The 17,115-nt window shown below is 36.4% G+C and overlaps 1 protein-coding gene across 2 annotated transcripts in view; it reads left to right on the forward strand.

Annotated features, from left to right (window-relative positions):
• The window catches only part of LOC124180879 (serine/threonine-protein phosphatase 2A 56 kDa regulatory subunit epsilon isoform), a 116,173-nt gene that overhangs the window by 57,810 nt on the left and 41,248 nt on the right, over window positions 1-17,115 (forward strand). For both annotated transcript variants that reach the window (XM_046566788.1, XM_046566787.1), the window contains exon 3: window positions 12,816-13,012. In XM_046566788.1, the coding sequence (XP_046422744.1) occupies window positions 12,816-13,012 (197 nt within the window). The remainder of the gene's footprint in view (window positions 1-12,815; window positions 13,013-17,115) is intronic.

Here is a 17,115-nt window from a genome sequence, read left to right on the forward strand (position 1 = left end):
CGAGCTCCAAATTTTCGGTGTGTTATAGGTACGCTAACTGAACAAAGCGAAATGGATTCTGGCAGATTTAAGGCCACGCGTGTTTGGAACACGCGAGAAATTGGTTGAGAACCGTTTGTCACATCGGTAACGCGCCGACAGGCGCTTTGTAGTACCTAACCTAACCAGGATCTCGGCCCGCAATCAAGTGGAACTGGTCGGTAAGATCGCGCACCGAGATTCCTAACCAAGATCGCGGGTTGAGCTCGTCGGCGCGTTACCGACGTGTCAAACGATTCGCGACCAATTTATCGTTTGACCCGAGTACGCGTGACCTTCGATCGGTCAAAACCCGCCTCGGTTTGTGAAACTGTTAGGAGGAGGATAGGAGTTGTTGCGTATCAACGAAATTTCTTTAATATAAACAGTCTTGGATAAACTTCCGTTTAGAACATACCTCCGATCAATGCGAAATTTCGTATACTTATGTATTTTGATGCGCTGATCAAGAATATCATACTCAAAACACCCGCAAATTCGATTTTCAAGGTGAAATCAATTTTTTTTTTGTGTGTGTGTGTGTGTGTGTGTGTGTGCACACGTGTGGGTTTGTTTAGATTTGGATTTGGGTTTTTCCTTATATTTATTGCAATAAATGTGAAAAACATTTAAAAAATCGATTTTTTTTGTCGATTTGACCTTGAAAATCGAATTTGCGGGAGTTTTGAGTATGATGTTCTTGATCAGCGCATCAAAATACATAAGTATACCAAGTTTCAGATCGATCGGAGGTATGTTCTAAACGGAAGTACACCCACAGTCTTATTTTAATCTATATATATCCTTTTACGGTTAAGCCATCTAGAAATGGCAAAGGTCCCACATTTGGCAAGATAATTTGGCCGCGCTGAAGGAACTATGACCCTAAACAATAATGAAATATCGAACAATGATTAAATAATTGAGGAGTCGTACGCGACTTTTAGCGCGGGTTTTTACCTCTTAATTATCCACGGGTTTTACCCACTTATAACACTCAGTTCACTGCCAGACGTGGACGCTGGCCTGCCTGGACTGTAGGTACGCAAAGGTGCGGAAGAGTCGCGTAATGTTTAATTTTAAGACATACCTGCGTGCTCCCACTTCCCACCTACGTAAATATTTCCACTTCTACAACTAGCACTTCCGGTACAAGTTCTCGATCAATCCTAAATTCCCGCCAATCACAGTAATCGGCCAATATGAAAAATCGACTAACTAACAAGCTCCTAGGCCCTCCACGTTTCCAAGAATCTTCCAAATTCCTTTTTTCATGATGACCGAAAAGTCAGTACACGTCGAGTCCTCAAGTTAACAACAACTACCCAGCAATTTCAAGTCTTGACCAAATATCTCAACCTAACGAAACATCAAGTCAATTAATTATTATTCGTCGGTCTAACAAAAAACTATTTCGAACTTTGACAAAGTCAATTAATAGATAATGTCAACGTCACTAAAATAACGATTTAAATTTATAAACCACTACGAATAATACAACTTGTAATCTTGTTAATCAAATATCTTATATTCAACGTGTAAATAAATAGTTAGGTTTTCCAAAAATCGATTCAACAAATAATTCCCAATTAAGGGATCGTCTCAGTGTGACACTCCGAAAAATCACTGATTTTCGCGAATTTTTTTTTTAATGTTCACATAAACTAATCGGTCCGGTTTTTTTTTCATAAATAAATACGTTTATGAAGAATACAAAATGATTTTTTTAAAGTTTATTTATTGAGTGCATCATTGTTGTATAAATTGTTGTAATTTCACGTGAAAAAAAAGGTGCTGCACGGTTTCCACGATGACGGCCGCAATTTTGATCTGAAAAAAAAATTTCAAAAAGATTATTGATCTGTAGGAAAGTCGCTATCGCGCTATGGAGGGTTTTTTTTTTTTCAAATTTGACAAAATGGCGGCGGTTTGAACAAAAAGTGTCGAATGTGGCCCTTTTTTTCGACAGTTTTTCATAAAAAAAATAGGAAGTTTTCAAAAAAAAAAAAAAAGCTTCCATAGCGCGATAAAGAATGACGTTTAAAATGTTCTCCCGAAATTGGAACTAGATATCTTTAAAACTCTTCCTTTGAGAGTGGAAACCGTTTTGAAAAACACCATTCTGAGGAAAACGCGTTTAAAGATTGAAGTTGGAAAAGTTTATATAAATGGTTTACTTACGATCAATCGGCGATGCCAGGTCTTGATTTTTTTCTTGGGGGTTTCTCTCGTACGTCTATCCGTGGTGGATGTCAAAAACGAACTGAAATGCTTGGACAGTTTATTCTGCAAGGTTATAGAACCTAAGCACCTTAGTACTCGCGCGGGTAGAAAACCCGTTCCCTTTCTACAAGAAACGCTGTAGCGACCGTAATAATTTGAATTTCGATTTAAAAATTTGAGAGAATGTTTAGAACAGTGTATACTATACGATAATGCAAAAAAAAAAAAAAACAATTTTTTGAAAATTTCACACTGAGACGATCCCTTAAATACTCCCACTTCGCTAAAGTGTCGTGTGGGACAATACAGAAGTGCTAAGCTTTTTCTTTATTCCACGACTAGCGAAGATATTTTTTGCCAATTTTATGCCAAGTGATCGGGTACTTGGCAGCGTCTTCGACATTTGTAATGTTTTTGCTATGCATTTTGACGCATTTGATAAGTGAAGGCAGTGCTACACTATCTTAGGTATGCTTTTAATTTTTTAATATTTCCTACTTTGTATTTTCTAGATATGCGTTATCTATGCTTGTATTATTCTTTATGCACATCATTTGTGAATATTCACTGCTTACAAATTAAGGACATATCATTGTAAAATATGATAATACAATACAATTTTTATCTTAGCTGATGAAATTTTTTCAATCCGACGAGTACTCTCTAGTAGAGTTGGACGTGAAAGCATTTACAGTCAACTCACTGTTTACGTAGTTTCTAGTTATCTCGTTCGATTTTGTATCTGTATGTACAAATGGAGAAACGGTTTGTTGAATTTATCAGATGAGACGATCAAACGTGGTGACAGAAATGCTTTGTTGATTTAAAGAAATTTCATCAGACTCAACGAGAAAGTGGTCAGAACGATAGTTCAGGTTGTTGAATGAAACAATATTTATTTGAACCAACAAAATTTTTCTTTCTCATATTTGAACGCCATATTTAGTTACGTCCAGAATTTTTTATTTTTTGTTTACTCGAAAATTATGACAATACACATGAAAACGAAACAAGGGATCGGTCTTATAATGAGTTTTTTACTTGTTGATATCTAAACAGTAGTAAGTATATTATGTTTCAATTGAACAATCATCATACGAGACTTGTCGATGACTTGAGTCGAGATTTCGATGCCATAAATCCACCAATTTGAAGAATTCGTACCTAGTCGTTTATTCGAAATCGCGGTCGTTATCCGTGCATTTTTACAAAGTGATGATGACTTCACTTTTCTCCCTGTTGTTGGATATTCTTGAAAATTAATAGGGGTCCGGATCTCGATAATACGAATCTTGTGAATTGTAAACAATTCTTCACATTTTGGATTCGGCTCGAAATCGACAGGCGTCCAGATTCCGATAGCACAAATTCACCTTTCAAATTTCAAGCATTCATATCCAACCGTTTACCCGAAAGTATGGTTGACACCGTTTTTTAAAAAATAATCAATAACCTTTCTACTTCTTATTACATTCTGCCCAAAATCAATAGAGGTTGAGATTTTGACGGCAGTAAGCGACCTTTCATATTTCAAATCGATACACGAATTAGAATGACTGGAATCGTGTTCGAAAGGTCGGCGTTCTGCAATGAAGACGGAGAAAAAGAAGAATTATTTGATCATCTTTGATAGTCGATAACTCAAGAACGCTTCATTCGATTTCGATATAATTTGAGTTGAAGCGTTGCACTGACTGGGAGTCTTGGTCGTGCGAATTTCATCAAAAACTATCAATCAGTTTCGGAAGTATGACGTTTTTTTCATACTATACCTACTCGAGATATAGCAACGAGTACCCAGGGTAAATGACGGCGATTCGCTACTCGAATCTTAATTCTCACTGCGTAATATTTTGAAGGGAAATGACTCCTTACAGATTATGGCTAAGTTAACATCCAAGCGCACTTGATACGAAAACACTTTGAACCTACGAGGAAATTTCTCGTGTAAACTCGTCGTATAACGGTCGCTTGGGTGGTGGTCCATATCAAGTCTGTAAAATGTAAGATTACACTTCGATTAGTTGTTTGATCGATTGACCGATAAAAGACGTTCCAAGAACTGTAGACACGAAGTTGCATTTATGTCTCGTAATATATTAAGCATGGAATAATATTCGACGTCTACAATGCTCCTTACGAAGATCTGGCCATTCTTCGATGGAGCTTACATTTTACTGATGGAACGGCACGAGGTTTCAAGTTATTTCATGACTTCGTAGGGTCATCAATGTAACAATCCATTTTTCTGAAAATATTTATATTTCACAACTTGAAGGTATAAAATTCATTAAACCTACATAACAAACAATATTGAAGTTGGTAACGTTGACGTAACGATGCACTGAAACGAAAACTATTGATTTATAGTTTTGGAACGATTTTGAGAGAGTTTAGTCTGCATAATACGACTACATTTTGCTTTAACTGTGGTTTACTGTTAATCTTGAAATAGCGAAGTACCGATTTATTTCTTATTCAACATATTCATATACTCGTATTTTAGAAACTCAACTTCTCAAATTCATTATCCTGAGATTGCAAAACAACAATTTTTGTTCAACACTTCATCTATAAGTTAAAGTTAACAACTTCAATCTTGTGTCAATTCAGAGATCTGCTACGTAAAGATTTTTTTGCAAACTGTTCGCGTTCGTTCACAGAGATTTCATGTCGACCATTCAATAAATGACACCCTATATGTATACATTAGGTATCAAGTGACAGTGATGGAAGTAAACCTGTGATAACGATATCTTTAAGAGTTTGATTACTTCATTCCCGCATAGTTGAACTGATTTGCTTTTGTGCGTAAAAAAGAGCCATTACAACCCTGGAAACAGAAATCCGGTAAACGCCTGAGAAAATTCGAACGGAAAATACAACGAGCAGAATTTTTTTGGAAAAGTATTTATAGATATGAATGCACCGGCAAAGTTTTGTAGAAATTAACAAGCTCGTTGAGGATTCAACAAATTCTAAAATTAATACGCACTTTGATCAGAACGTAGCATATTCCACATTATGTTGGATTGAATTTGTATTATTGTTACATAAGCAATGAGGATAATTGGGTGAAATTTTTAAAACTTATTTACGACGCCCTGAGCTTAATTTTAATAAATCGATTTGCAGTAAGGTCATTGTCGAAGTGTTGATTGGTTATTTGTGTAACACGTAGATGAGGTAACTATGCATAGGCAGATTTAGGCTGGTTTTTGTTCCGCTTAACACATGAAAGACGTTGCAGAATTGGAATTATCAGTTATCCGTTGCATAACGTCTCCCACTATGTTTAACAATTTCGTTTATTTTAATCGATTTTAATTCTTTTTGGAGTCCTGTCGAAACATGTACGTAATTAGTTTTATCCAACGCGTGCATGAGAAGTGCTACTTGTGCCTGCAAAGAGCGGCGTAAGTTGTGCTATACGTACAGGAATAGAATAAAGGTACCGCGCATGCGTAGAATGAATCGATTTTATTTCTCGCACTAGTGCTTTTTACTTCTCGAGCTTGCTGCAGCAAGCACGAGAACCAACAGTTCTCATGCATTTGTTTCATAAACAGTTATGTGACACTTGTACGAGAGAGCGTAACTCGTAACACGAGTAGCGACCAACTTCAGAGCATGCGTATTAATAATGGCGGCTTTCAACTTCGATTTTCGTGCGTAAAGTGCCCGATTTCGGAACAGTGCGGTAAACGCACGCATGCCTAGAATTCAATTGGGCATTTGTCCACACTAGGGCTTTTTTGGGTGCATCTGCACTTTTGTATATCTCAATTGTACGCATTGTATTATTGACCGTAAGTTACCTAACTCCAGTTTTACGAATTATCAGTGGCACCGTCCGTGCTTATCAAATCAAATTTTCCTTCGTAGGTGTCTGAAAAGTAGCGTATCTCACACGTGCGATCACAGCATTCCCCTTGGCTCACGCTACGTTCAAACTAGTAATCGTGACATCGCAGAACTCGCCTTCGGTTCGTGCCGCCAACTTCACACTTGTATTTGTGTAAAGGCAGCTCTCGCCTTTGCGACTAATGCTGCAGATTTTACGCTCATGGAAAAATGCCTACTTTCTGCACTTGTGACACAATGTACCATTTCTGCCAGAGTAAAATCTTATCAATTTGTAAGTTTTATTTCCTACTTTCAGTATATAAATGCAAAAAGTCTTTTGAACCTACTCGGATTGCTTGATATAATTCGCGGCTGAAGGTGGAACGTCTATCGCACGAATGAGAATTCTCAGAGTTGGAGTCATGCGGCGGAAGGCCGCATCACTCTTGACACTGATTTATATACGAAAGATTGTCCACTGTGTTAAATATACGATTTGAGTCACGATTTCAGCGTCTTTTCAGTCGTGACGGCTGCTGGATTTATATGACAAGTAACGCCACTTTTACATTTCATACGGTTTGTCGATTTTTGTTTCCATCTGTTGCGACCATAGTTATATAAGAATAGACCGCGCCAGTAATGGGCGAGCATGTAGGCGGCTGCAATAGTCGCGTAGAAAGAGAGAACTGCAGGTTTCTCTTTTTACGCGATTATCGCATTCTTCGCTCACTCCCGCGGTCTATTCTTGTATGTCTATGATTGTGACCGAATGAGCTTGCTTTTTCGTCAGAGTGGTTCGGGTTGGAATTGGTACTACTTTTTTTTTTTTTTTGGCCAATCACGAGGTCAATCATATCGGGAAAATTATAGCAACAATTGATATATACCGACTTCATGATACTCGTATATGTTGGTGTAAGGAGTGTGTTTTATTGGCAAAATAGACCGTTCCTAATTCGGTATTATTAATATTGGCAGATGACCTTCATTTATGACAGTGTTTCGTTACTTGAGAAGCGAGTGTAGAGTGTTGGAAGGCTTCGTGCGTATCACTCGCCAAATCGCGTAAAAACCATTTTCGGTGTTACTGATGGTTATTGGCAACAAACCCCTATTCCTGCGTTACTTTGTCAACCGTAGTGAGTAATCAAAGAACAACAGCCCGTAACTATTGAATTCTATATTGACTGTTCAAATCGAGCAATCCTAATTTCAGGTGGGCAAAAATTGCTTGATATACGGTATAACATAGACGTGCATTGCTCATTTATTGGCGTGGGGTGAGCAGCTGGAAAAGAACTCCTGGAAATAAACGAGCTGTAGAGACTTGGAGACGGGCACAGAGACCTTCTGCCAGAGATTAAAAGTCGCAATAAAGAAGAATCCTTTAGCTTTGCAATTGGATAGTTTTCGTACGTAGATGATGATTCGAGTACTTACGTGTGTGAAAAGTCTGTGGGATAAAATATCTGGCATTATTACTTTGTATGAAAACAAAACAAATAAAATTACGTTTTACAGCCGAAAGACTTAGGTAGTAACTTGAAATTACACGAGGAGTATTGAATGCAAACTTGACTAGATTTTATCCCTTGACTTTGCTAATTTGAGTGAATGTTTGTCAAGTAGTAGCTCCTCGAAATCCTCCAATACTGTATGAATTGGAAACACATCTACGTATAACGTGTCTCCGCACGCGTGTCAATGTGTGTGCTAGGTTAGACAATGCTAGGTTAGAATTAAGCTGGATCTGACGCGTTGTTTTCGAAAATTGGCCCGAGCGAAAAAACTATTATTTTGAAAATTCATTAGCGTTTAAGGGGATGTTAAGGTAAGAACAGTTACAAAATGATCAGCTTATTCGATGTCTTGTTGTGACTAGATTAATGGACGAAACAGAGTGAACCGACAGAAATATAAAAGGTGCGGATTTCCGCCTTAGAAAGCAAAAAAGTTTGTTAAACTATCTGGAAAGTTGACTTCTGTACGTCTGTTTTAGTAGACCTCTGCAGAAAAAGATTTGCAAAAGGGTGGCCACGTTTGTAGGCGAACGGAATGTCTCAGATACAAATATCGAGAATTTTTACAATTGTCAATATATCCCCTGAACTCCCACAGGATCGATTTTTCATAAACTGAAATTTGGGTTAGGTGCGATTTTCTCGCGATACAAACGTTTCTGAAATTACCGAAAAACGTGAAATCTGATAAAGAAAATCGCAATCGAGCCAAATTCAGTTTCTTCGAGCTTTCAATTCTGAACAGTGAACCCAAAATAAATTTCTAGAATCAAGGTCCGCCTCTAGGGATCCTACGTTTTCGGTTGAAGTTGATACCTATACCGAATATCAATCGATGGCCGCTAAACAAGCAACACTTGTCTCGGATGCGACGCGACCTGACAAATATGGAAATTTGTACACATCTTGTATAATGATTATACACAGATATGATGTTCGTGTTTTCCTATTATCATGCTAGAGGTACAGTGTACAGTGCTGCTCCCTCCCTCCCTCTCTCCCTCCCTTCCTCCCTTATTTTTTCCAGATTGGGGCTCAAGCGATACGTTACGGAGGTATCCCATTCTTCCGAACGGGGTGAATAATAGGATGAACGAATAAATACTTCTCTCTCTTTTTCTCAAAAGGGGGGCCATTAGGGTGTCAAAAGGAAACAAAAAAAAATTTGTTTGAAATGGAATACCTCAGTCAAATATGAGATGTTAATATTGATATTTAGAGGTGCTTATTTTATTTTTTCCACTTTCCATTTGAATATCATGTAAAAAAAATCGGAAAATTTTTAATTTTTTTTTTTTGTTTTTTACGTCGACGGCCTTGACTTGTAAACTATCTAAATACAGATTCTCATAGAAAATTTCACGATCTATAAAATAGTACTGATAATGAGATGGAACTTTCTTAAGTTTAACCGATTAAGAGATATTAGCTTATAAACATTGAGTCATCTCGAATAACATACTGCAATAAAATAAAAACTAGAATCAATCCAATATGACCATAATTATATTTCTAAATTCTACATTCTCAAATACCAAACTTCGCAGAAATAATCACGGCAGAAAATTTTTGTTGAGTCGAGTTGAGTTGTATAATAATTGGGAAGCCTCAATATCGACCCTTACTGAAAAACCATTATCCCCCATAAAACGGCATGCTTTCCTCAAGTTTTCACGTGTGATTCCTGCTCGCCGATGTACTTACTCGAAAAATATTTACCAGCGTTAAAATTTTGATGCCGTACCCCGGCTTTCCAAAACCCACTCTCATCCCCTCGTAAACTGCGTCGGTGGGTAAAACGATTCACGGACTGGCGATCCACGGATACCTACGTCTATGTAGTTCTGCCTACGGGTGCATTTTTCTAATATATACCTGCTTATACAAGTTGAGTGTGTAGGGAGGGATCTCTGCCGAGATAGAAATCGCCATCCATAAGGTCAGTGATTCTCAAATTAAGCTTGAGGCCTCCAAATAAAACGCGCGCTTCTCCGATCTCGCGAGAAGAGGAAAAAGGTTAATAACGTATGAGGGGGTTTACATTAATCGTACAAAATGAAGATAAATTGAATAAATATGTAGCCAAGGCTTTATCATGCGGTGACAATGATAACAAAATGCAAGTACGAGATATAGGCTATGATGTATCTGATGTATCGGGCTCGCGCCCTCTTACGATGTTTCATATTTAAACAAATCTTCTGGTTGAAAACAAGAGAAATGTAGAACGGACGAATCTTATTACTGCAACCGATCTTGTCTCATTAAACCTGTCAGCCTGACGTTTTTCTTCGAGAGATTGGAACACTGTCTGTGCTGCGGTATGAGAGTCGAAATATCGAACTTTATACAGGCGGTTCGAATATAAAGCAAGCCGGAAAAACATGCGGCTGATATTGTTTGCATTTCCAAACTTATCCAGTGTGAGAAAAGTAGCTGTTGCGTCGCCACATTGCTGTCTGCTAGCAATTCGTTTACGTCATCACGAATAGTTGTGCCGAACAGGCAGTGTTAAAGTGTAACGAATCCTCCCGACATCTCACAAAAAAAAAAAAAAAATGACGTTTCCTTTACAGTGTAACTCCATTCTTTATACTCTTAATGCGTTTTTTCTTTTTTTATAGAATATAAGCTCAAACCTGACGTCATTGTAAAAGTTCAAAAAGTTTTCATGGCTATAAAATAACTGTTATCAATGACGTATGGTTGTCTAACGTCGTATCACTTCAACCCTTCCCACGTACCCCGAGACACATTGTAGAGTTACATTACTATGCAACAGAGGATTCAACAGTTGTACACTTACTGACCGAGTAATTTTTATATTGCACACATTTTTCGGCAATAAAATTCATAGCTGGGGAACTTATTTTGACTCTAAAATTGTTAGAAGTAGAGGAGGTGGTGAAGTTCCTAACGTCAGTGGACTCGACACATTGATGGAACATTCTCCGTTTTTTAGATTTTTTCGGATTTTCAAATCGATTGTTCGAGGGATGGATTTTTTTTCAATAATTCATGTAAAATTAATAAGGTTGATCCAGCGTAACAGTTATTCCATACAAAAAAATGTAGTTTTATAGTAAACTTCGTCATACAATAAATCTCATATTTCTACACTTATTGTAAAGACTGTTTTGACAAAAAAAAAAACATTCGAATAAATTTTTTGAATCCCATCATATGCCTTCAATATTATTCTTAATTTTATATTATTTACAGGAGTATGTAAAAAACGTGCAGAAAAGTTGGCATTGTGACCATCGGCTATTTATTTATTCATTCCTTTTACACCGACCGCGGTAGCGCAGCGTGCGAAACGGCGGAACGAAAAGACCCGATTTCAAATCCCCAGCCTGTTGAGGAGGATCTGAGCAGCAAAACTGACTCTTCCTTCTAATTGTTTTTTATTTTTCTTTTGAAATAAACTCGAAAAAAATAAGCGGGGAACGCTGGCACACTCTGGCGCAAGGATTAAAAATTTTAGTATCGAATACATGATTTTTTAGAATTATTTTAGATTTTTAAACAGGGTAGATTACGTGGTCGTTTTCAAAAACCGTAGCTAATTCCAATGGATTCGAAATATTTGAAAATAAAATTGGTGCTTCCGAGAGTGAAAGGAAATCTACCAAAATCTTGAGTCAAATCAGAAAGGTTAAGGGGGTATTCTAGTTTAGAAATTTGAAAAAATCGATTTTTTTTTTTTATATTTTCAAAGCTTAACCTTTCAAGAATGTGTCCTTAAAAGGACAAGTCAAAATTTCAATTATTTTCAGAGATATAGCTATTTTAGTGACACGTCTTCAATACTGGCGCGGCTGGAACGAATTTTACTCGAAACTTTAAACGCGTTTTTCTCAAAACTACATTTTTCAAAACGGTTGACATGATTTCTCAAGTTCTATTGAACCGATTTACTTGAAATTTGGTGAGAATCTTCTCAATACATGTCTCTATCGCACGAACTATTATTATAACGAAATAATAATTTTTACTATTTTTAAAAAATTCAGAAACGTCCAAAAGAGTAAAAAAAACGTATTATTTTTTCGGACAGCCGTAATTTGGCAAAAAAAAATTTTTTTTCGACTTTTTTTAGTTAGTACGATAGCTGCATTTATGTAGATTAATAATCTTTTTTTTTTTCTGATTTTGAAAATGCTTGCAATCGTGACAACATTGGCGCGCCATTTTTTTTTTTACCCCCCACTTCAACAACTCATAGCACTTTCAATTTTGTATTTTTTGACTTGTTTTTTTTTTTTTTTGTAATCGTGAAATAATAATAAACGCCTGATAAAAAAATGGATGGTAAAAATATTTTTTGTTTTTTGTTTATAGCACTTCAAAAAACACCTCAAATTCATGCCTCTACACTGGAATACCCCCTTAAAGGTCAGATTCAGGTCCAGTTGGCATGGAATGCTCCATGTACACTCAATTCACACAAATGCAGTTATTTAGCCAGTCAAATATAACGTTTGTAATACGAATTCGCTTATTGTCCTGAGTTGACAAACCGAATGAAAAGTCACTATTGAATATTCTTCTGTTCGATCAACCGTATCGTTCCTTTCAACCAATCGCACACAATTTTTACATCACTGATCGAAATGACGCACTATTCGTGTTGATGGAACTAAATGCAGCTGCCGTATTACCATTTTTCAGTTAAGGTAATAAATATCGTAGTTGTTGATTACTTTGGTCACCAAAATTATTCAGTTCAACCAAGGTAATTTGCAACATATTAATTTTGTGAATTATCAAATCTTTGGCACCACTAAATTTAACTTGAATAATTATATCTTGTTAATCTGATAAATACTTTTTCCTATCATCGTGACATCTGCTTTAATTTATAACCTGAATTATTACGCACGGACAAAGTAGAAATTTGCAGAATACTTTTTAATAATTTTGTCTTGATTTTGACCGTTTGAAACTTTGACCCGCACCTGGGATAATGAATAGGGTATATCGTTATGCGATTATTGAAACAGGTGAAGGTAATATGAAATTTCCCTTGAAGTTAATTGCGAATGATGCTGCTTCACTCTTTGACTTAAAATTTCTCACCCATCATGCATTTTCTAGTCTGATTTTATAATACTTGTAAGTGCCACGTGTCTCAATGTACGATTTGTACACGAATGAAAACGAATGTAGTGGATTCACAAATATTTTTACTCTTGTTTTCAGATGTCTCAGTATTAGAGCAGGAGGAGTTGTTCCACAGAAAACTGCGACAATGCTGCGTCGCATTCGACTTTATGGATCCGGTGACAGATCTGAAAGGCAAAGAAATCAAACGTAATACCCTCAATGAATTGGTCGAATACATCACAGCGGGACGGGGTGTTCTCACAGAAAGCGTCTACCCTGAGATAATCAAAATGGTGAGAATTTCACTTGATGATGAAATATTTTCATACAAGCTTATTTTGACTCATATGAGAATTCGATTTATCCAATTCATTACATCACTAGTAACGAAATACCAATATTTTGCCACACATACTTTGGTAAAATGTAAATCTAGAACGCAACCTTAGTTTTTGTGTAATAATAATACCTGCATGGGAAGTTCGATTTCTCACGCTGTAGAGGGCGCGCGATGTCGCTCATTCCCTAACCGGTTGAAAGCCGTGCGGAAATATGCATTATCGCACGTTTATTGTGCATATAACAGGAGTAACTAGCGCCATCGGACGTGATGAGAATCGAACCCTGCTGAGATGCTGGCTGGTCGACGGGACTCGGCATTACTTTCATTTAATTCGACTTCTCACACTAGTTGAAAAATATACTAATATAATCACATTTACAGTGTGAATATAAGATAGTTCAGTGCACCGTTTGTGATCAGATCTTGAAATATTGTCATTATTTGACCGTATATAACCCATTTCTCCACCTCGCATATTGATAGAAACCTGGACTTCGTTTTCAAGTAGGTCAGGGTAGGTGCTCACTGGTGATCGTTGTCATAGAATAAAATGTCACCAGTGATTGCCTACTATCGACTATCACGCCACCGTAGTGAGCACAGCTTCATAGGTTTTTATAGAAAGGATAAGAAAATTTTTTTGTCACCGTGACAAAAGTCACCAATAAGTCCCTACACTAATCCTTTAACCTTGAAACAAACTGTTATATCGTAAACACAGCCTAAGTTTCATTTGGGTGTTAACATATTCATATTATACAATATTTTTAACAATCAGTAAAACTGTGTAAATTTAAAGATTGTAAGGGATTTTAGTGGATTTTGGAAATGTTTGTTGAAGTGTCGAATCATTTGCTCAAATATCCGAACACCGGTAAAAGACTAATCCTAGATCCATACAGATGTTATACAAATGCCGTATAATATATTCAAATTAAAGCCGTGCAAGACTGTAACTGAACACAAATGAATGATTCCCTAACGAAACAAATTTTCGACTTTCATGTGTCGTGTTGCAAAATTATACATTGTGTACCAAGGGCGGGAAATGGGTTATTATTGCCCTCGTGTCAAATTTGCAGCGTGACTGGCAGGCTCGCAAGCACGAGCCTGAGACGAGTAATGCAAACGCACAAGGGCAAAAACGACCACTCGCTCTTGGCACATACTATAACTATTACAACACATGTATAGACTTTGCGTTTTTCTCTTGCCAAAAGTCTGGGACCAAAGCACAGTGATCAATAAATTAAAACATGTACGTTATCAGGAAGTTAATATAATATATATATTTTTTCTAACACGTTCGTGGGAAGTTCGTCTTCACGTATCGATGAGTTTTAAATCAATGAATAATTTTGGAAAAACGTAATCGTGCATTTAGAAAAAGTAATGAAAAGGAAACAGTTCAGGTCTGTCGGTAAAACACTGAAAAAAAAGAAATACTCCATTTGAAACTAGCGAATACTTTGTAGTATTTTGTACTCTTCGAGTGATGAAAAATAAATTTAGTGATTGACGTCTGGATTAGTGTTTTTTTTTTTTTCTTTCTTTCCAAGATAGTGAATGAATACGTCACTCTAGGTATAAAGAAACAAAAGAAACTACGATGGTTTCTCTGAAATATCTACGTCAATGAAGAACTATAGACGTCATGAAACGCCTCTTTGTATGTCGATTTGCGACTCAATGTCAAAACCAAACGAATCATTGATTATAAAACCTTCAAATATAAAACATCAAAACTAAAATGTTTTATATAACTTTGTCAAATAAGTAGGATTAACTCTTTCAGTCACAGAAGTCACTATAGTGGCCCCCTTTTCTTTCTTTTTTTATTTTTATGACGCCGAAGCTAGCAGCCAAACCTGGGAATGCATAGGCGTCGGTACTTACACAGATAATTAGATCTCACACGTAGAAGAGGAATTACCACGGAATAGATATGATCAAAAATAGTTTGAATGAAACGATGAACTTGGTAGAGCATGGATCACTGTGGATAAGCACATGGTTGTACAGTAGACGATTGTTTATAATTATGAACTTGTGAATTAATTCGGTTGCTAGGTGCAGAAAGGTCCGAGGACTTCGGAACTTGGTAGAGTCGTCCTTCGATGATCGCTAAAAATGATGGAAAATGATTCGCGAGAATACTCCGTCGTTTACTCATGAATAACTTTTGTTACGTGCCCGATATTGTTGGTGGTATGTATCCTCGATTTAGCTCACGATTTCGATTAAATCGATTCCTTTTTCCCGATTAATCGAGTATAATCGATTGTTTTTCAAACGCGATTAATCGACCGACTAGATTATTTTTCCTCACAATCAGTTTTTGTAATTCACTCCCATGAACGATGCAATAAAATGTCAATTCCTGTGATTAAAGTCTAAATTAACATCATTGTCTTACTCGCTAAGTACCTATTTGATATAACAAGTGAAAGATAAATGAATATTTTCGCCTGAAATTGAAGAATATTTTGAATGACACTCTTAATTATCAAAAAAGAATTCGGTCATTGAGACTGCATACTGAAATTTACAAATATTTAGTCTCGTATGCACCGTTTCAAGTAAATGCGAAGTAATGGATTAATCGATTAATTTTTCCCGATTAAGTTGAGTCGTGTTCGATTATTTTTTTGGACTGTATTAATCGATGGATCGATTATCTTTAGCTTATTGGCGGGATTCTGGTTTCTTCTGTATTGTCATTTTTGATTCTTTTCCCAAAGTTTTATTTTGAAGTAATGTTTCACATTCATATTGCATATCCTATTAATTTATCCATTTATTGTTCTTTGTTATGTATGTTCTCATTTTTTTTTCATCATTTCCTGTTTTCGCAAGTAATGTATTATGTTCGTGGTAGTACGTTTTGTACATATATTAGACCTGTCCGTAAGGAGAGTGGAATAGAATTTAGATAATGGGACTTCTCAAATTGTTTCGAATTGAAATCCTCAAATTGAAATAATTCAGAAATGATTTTGAGTTTTTTTTCCCTCCATATTTTCCCACCCCGAGAAAGCCTTACTTTTTCACATAAGAAAAGCATTGATTTGTCGAATTTTGGAATCAAAGCTGCGTACCGGATAAAAAAAAAATCGTAAAAAATTTTCTCAAGAGCAAAATGAAGGCGAATTTGTCCCGCTTAAACAGCCACTTGAGAAATTTGGCTTGGGAAAATAGAGATAATTTTGACACCGCTATCAAACTATTAGCGCGGCAAGAAATTTCGACTAGTGAATCCAAACTTTTTAGCGGTCAAGGAACTTGATGGATTGGTCTTACAGAAAAAGGAAATTCTTCACTGAAAATAATGAGTAGAGAATCAAAAATTTCGATCACCTCATCTTCCTTCTTATCTTATCTTATATTTTATAATACTATTACGAAACTAAAATATCGTAAATTTCAGCATGCAGTCTTAATAGCCGAAAAGTTTTTTGATAATTTAGGGTTTTCTTCAAAATATTCTTCAGTCTTAGGCAAAGATATTCCTTTATCTTTTACTTGTTATATCAAATAGGTACTTAGTGAGTAATGCAATGATGCTAATTTAGACTTTAATCACATAAATTGATATTGTATTGCATCGTTCATGGGACTAAAACTTGAAAACCGATTGCGAGGAAAAATAATCAATTACTCGATTAATCGGGAAAAAATTATCAATTTCATCGAAATCGTGAGCTGAATCGAGGAAACATACCACCAACAGTATCGGGCACGTAACAAAAGTTATTCATGAGTAAACGACGGTATACTCTCGCGTATAATTTTTCAACACTTTTAGCGATCATTAAAGGACGACTCTACCAAGTATCAAAGCCCTCGGAAGTTTCCACACTCGGTAGGCAAAATTGTTCATCGGTAGATTATTAATAAAAAATGGTTAACGATCGCGTACCCTCGCGAATGAAATTCGATCAAGTTTCGGTTTCGATCTAGAATATTTTCCCAAAGTTTAAAACTCCTCGGACGTTTCCGCACTCAGCAGCCAAAATTCTTTGGCGGGGGAAACACATAGCTCATACAAGCTTA

Source organism: Neodiprion fabricii, chromosome 4, assembly GCF_021155785.1.
Source record: "Neodiprion fabricii isolate iyNeoFabr1 chromosome 4, iyNeoFabr1.1, whole genome shotgun sequence".
Lineage (NCBI taxonomy): Eukaryota > Metazoa > Arthropoda > Insecta > Hymenoptera > Diprionidae > Neodiprion > Neodiprion fabricii.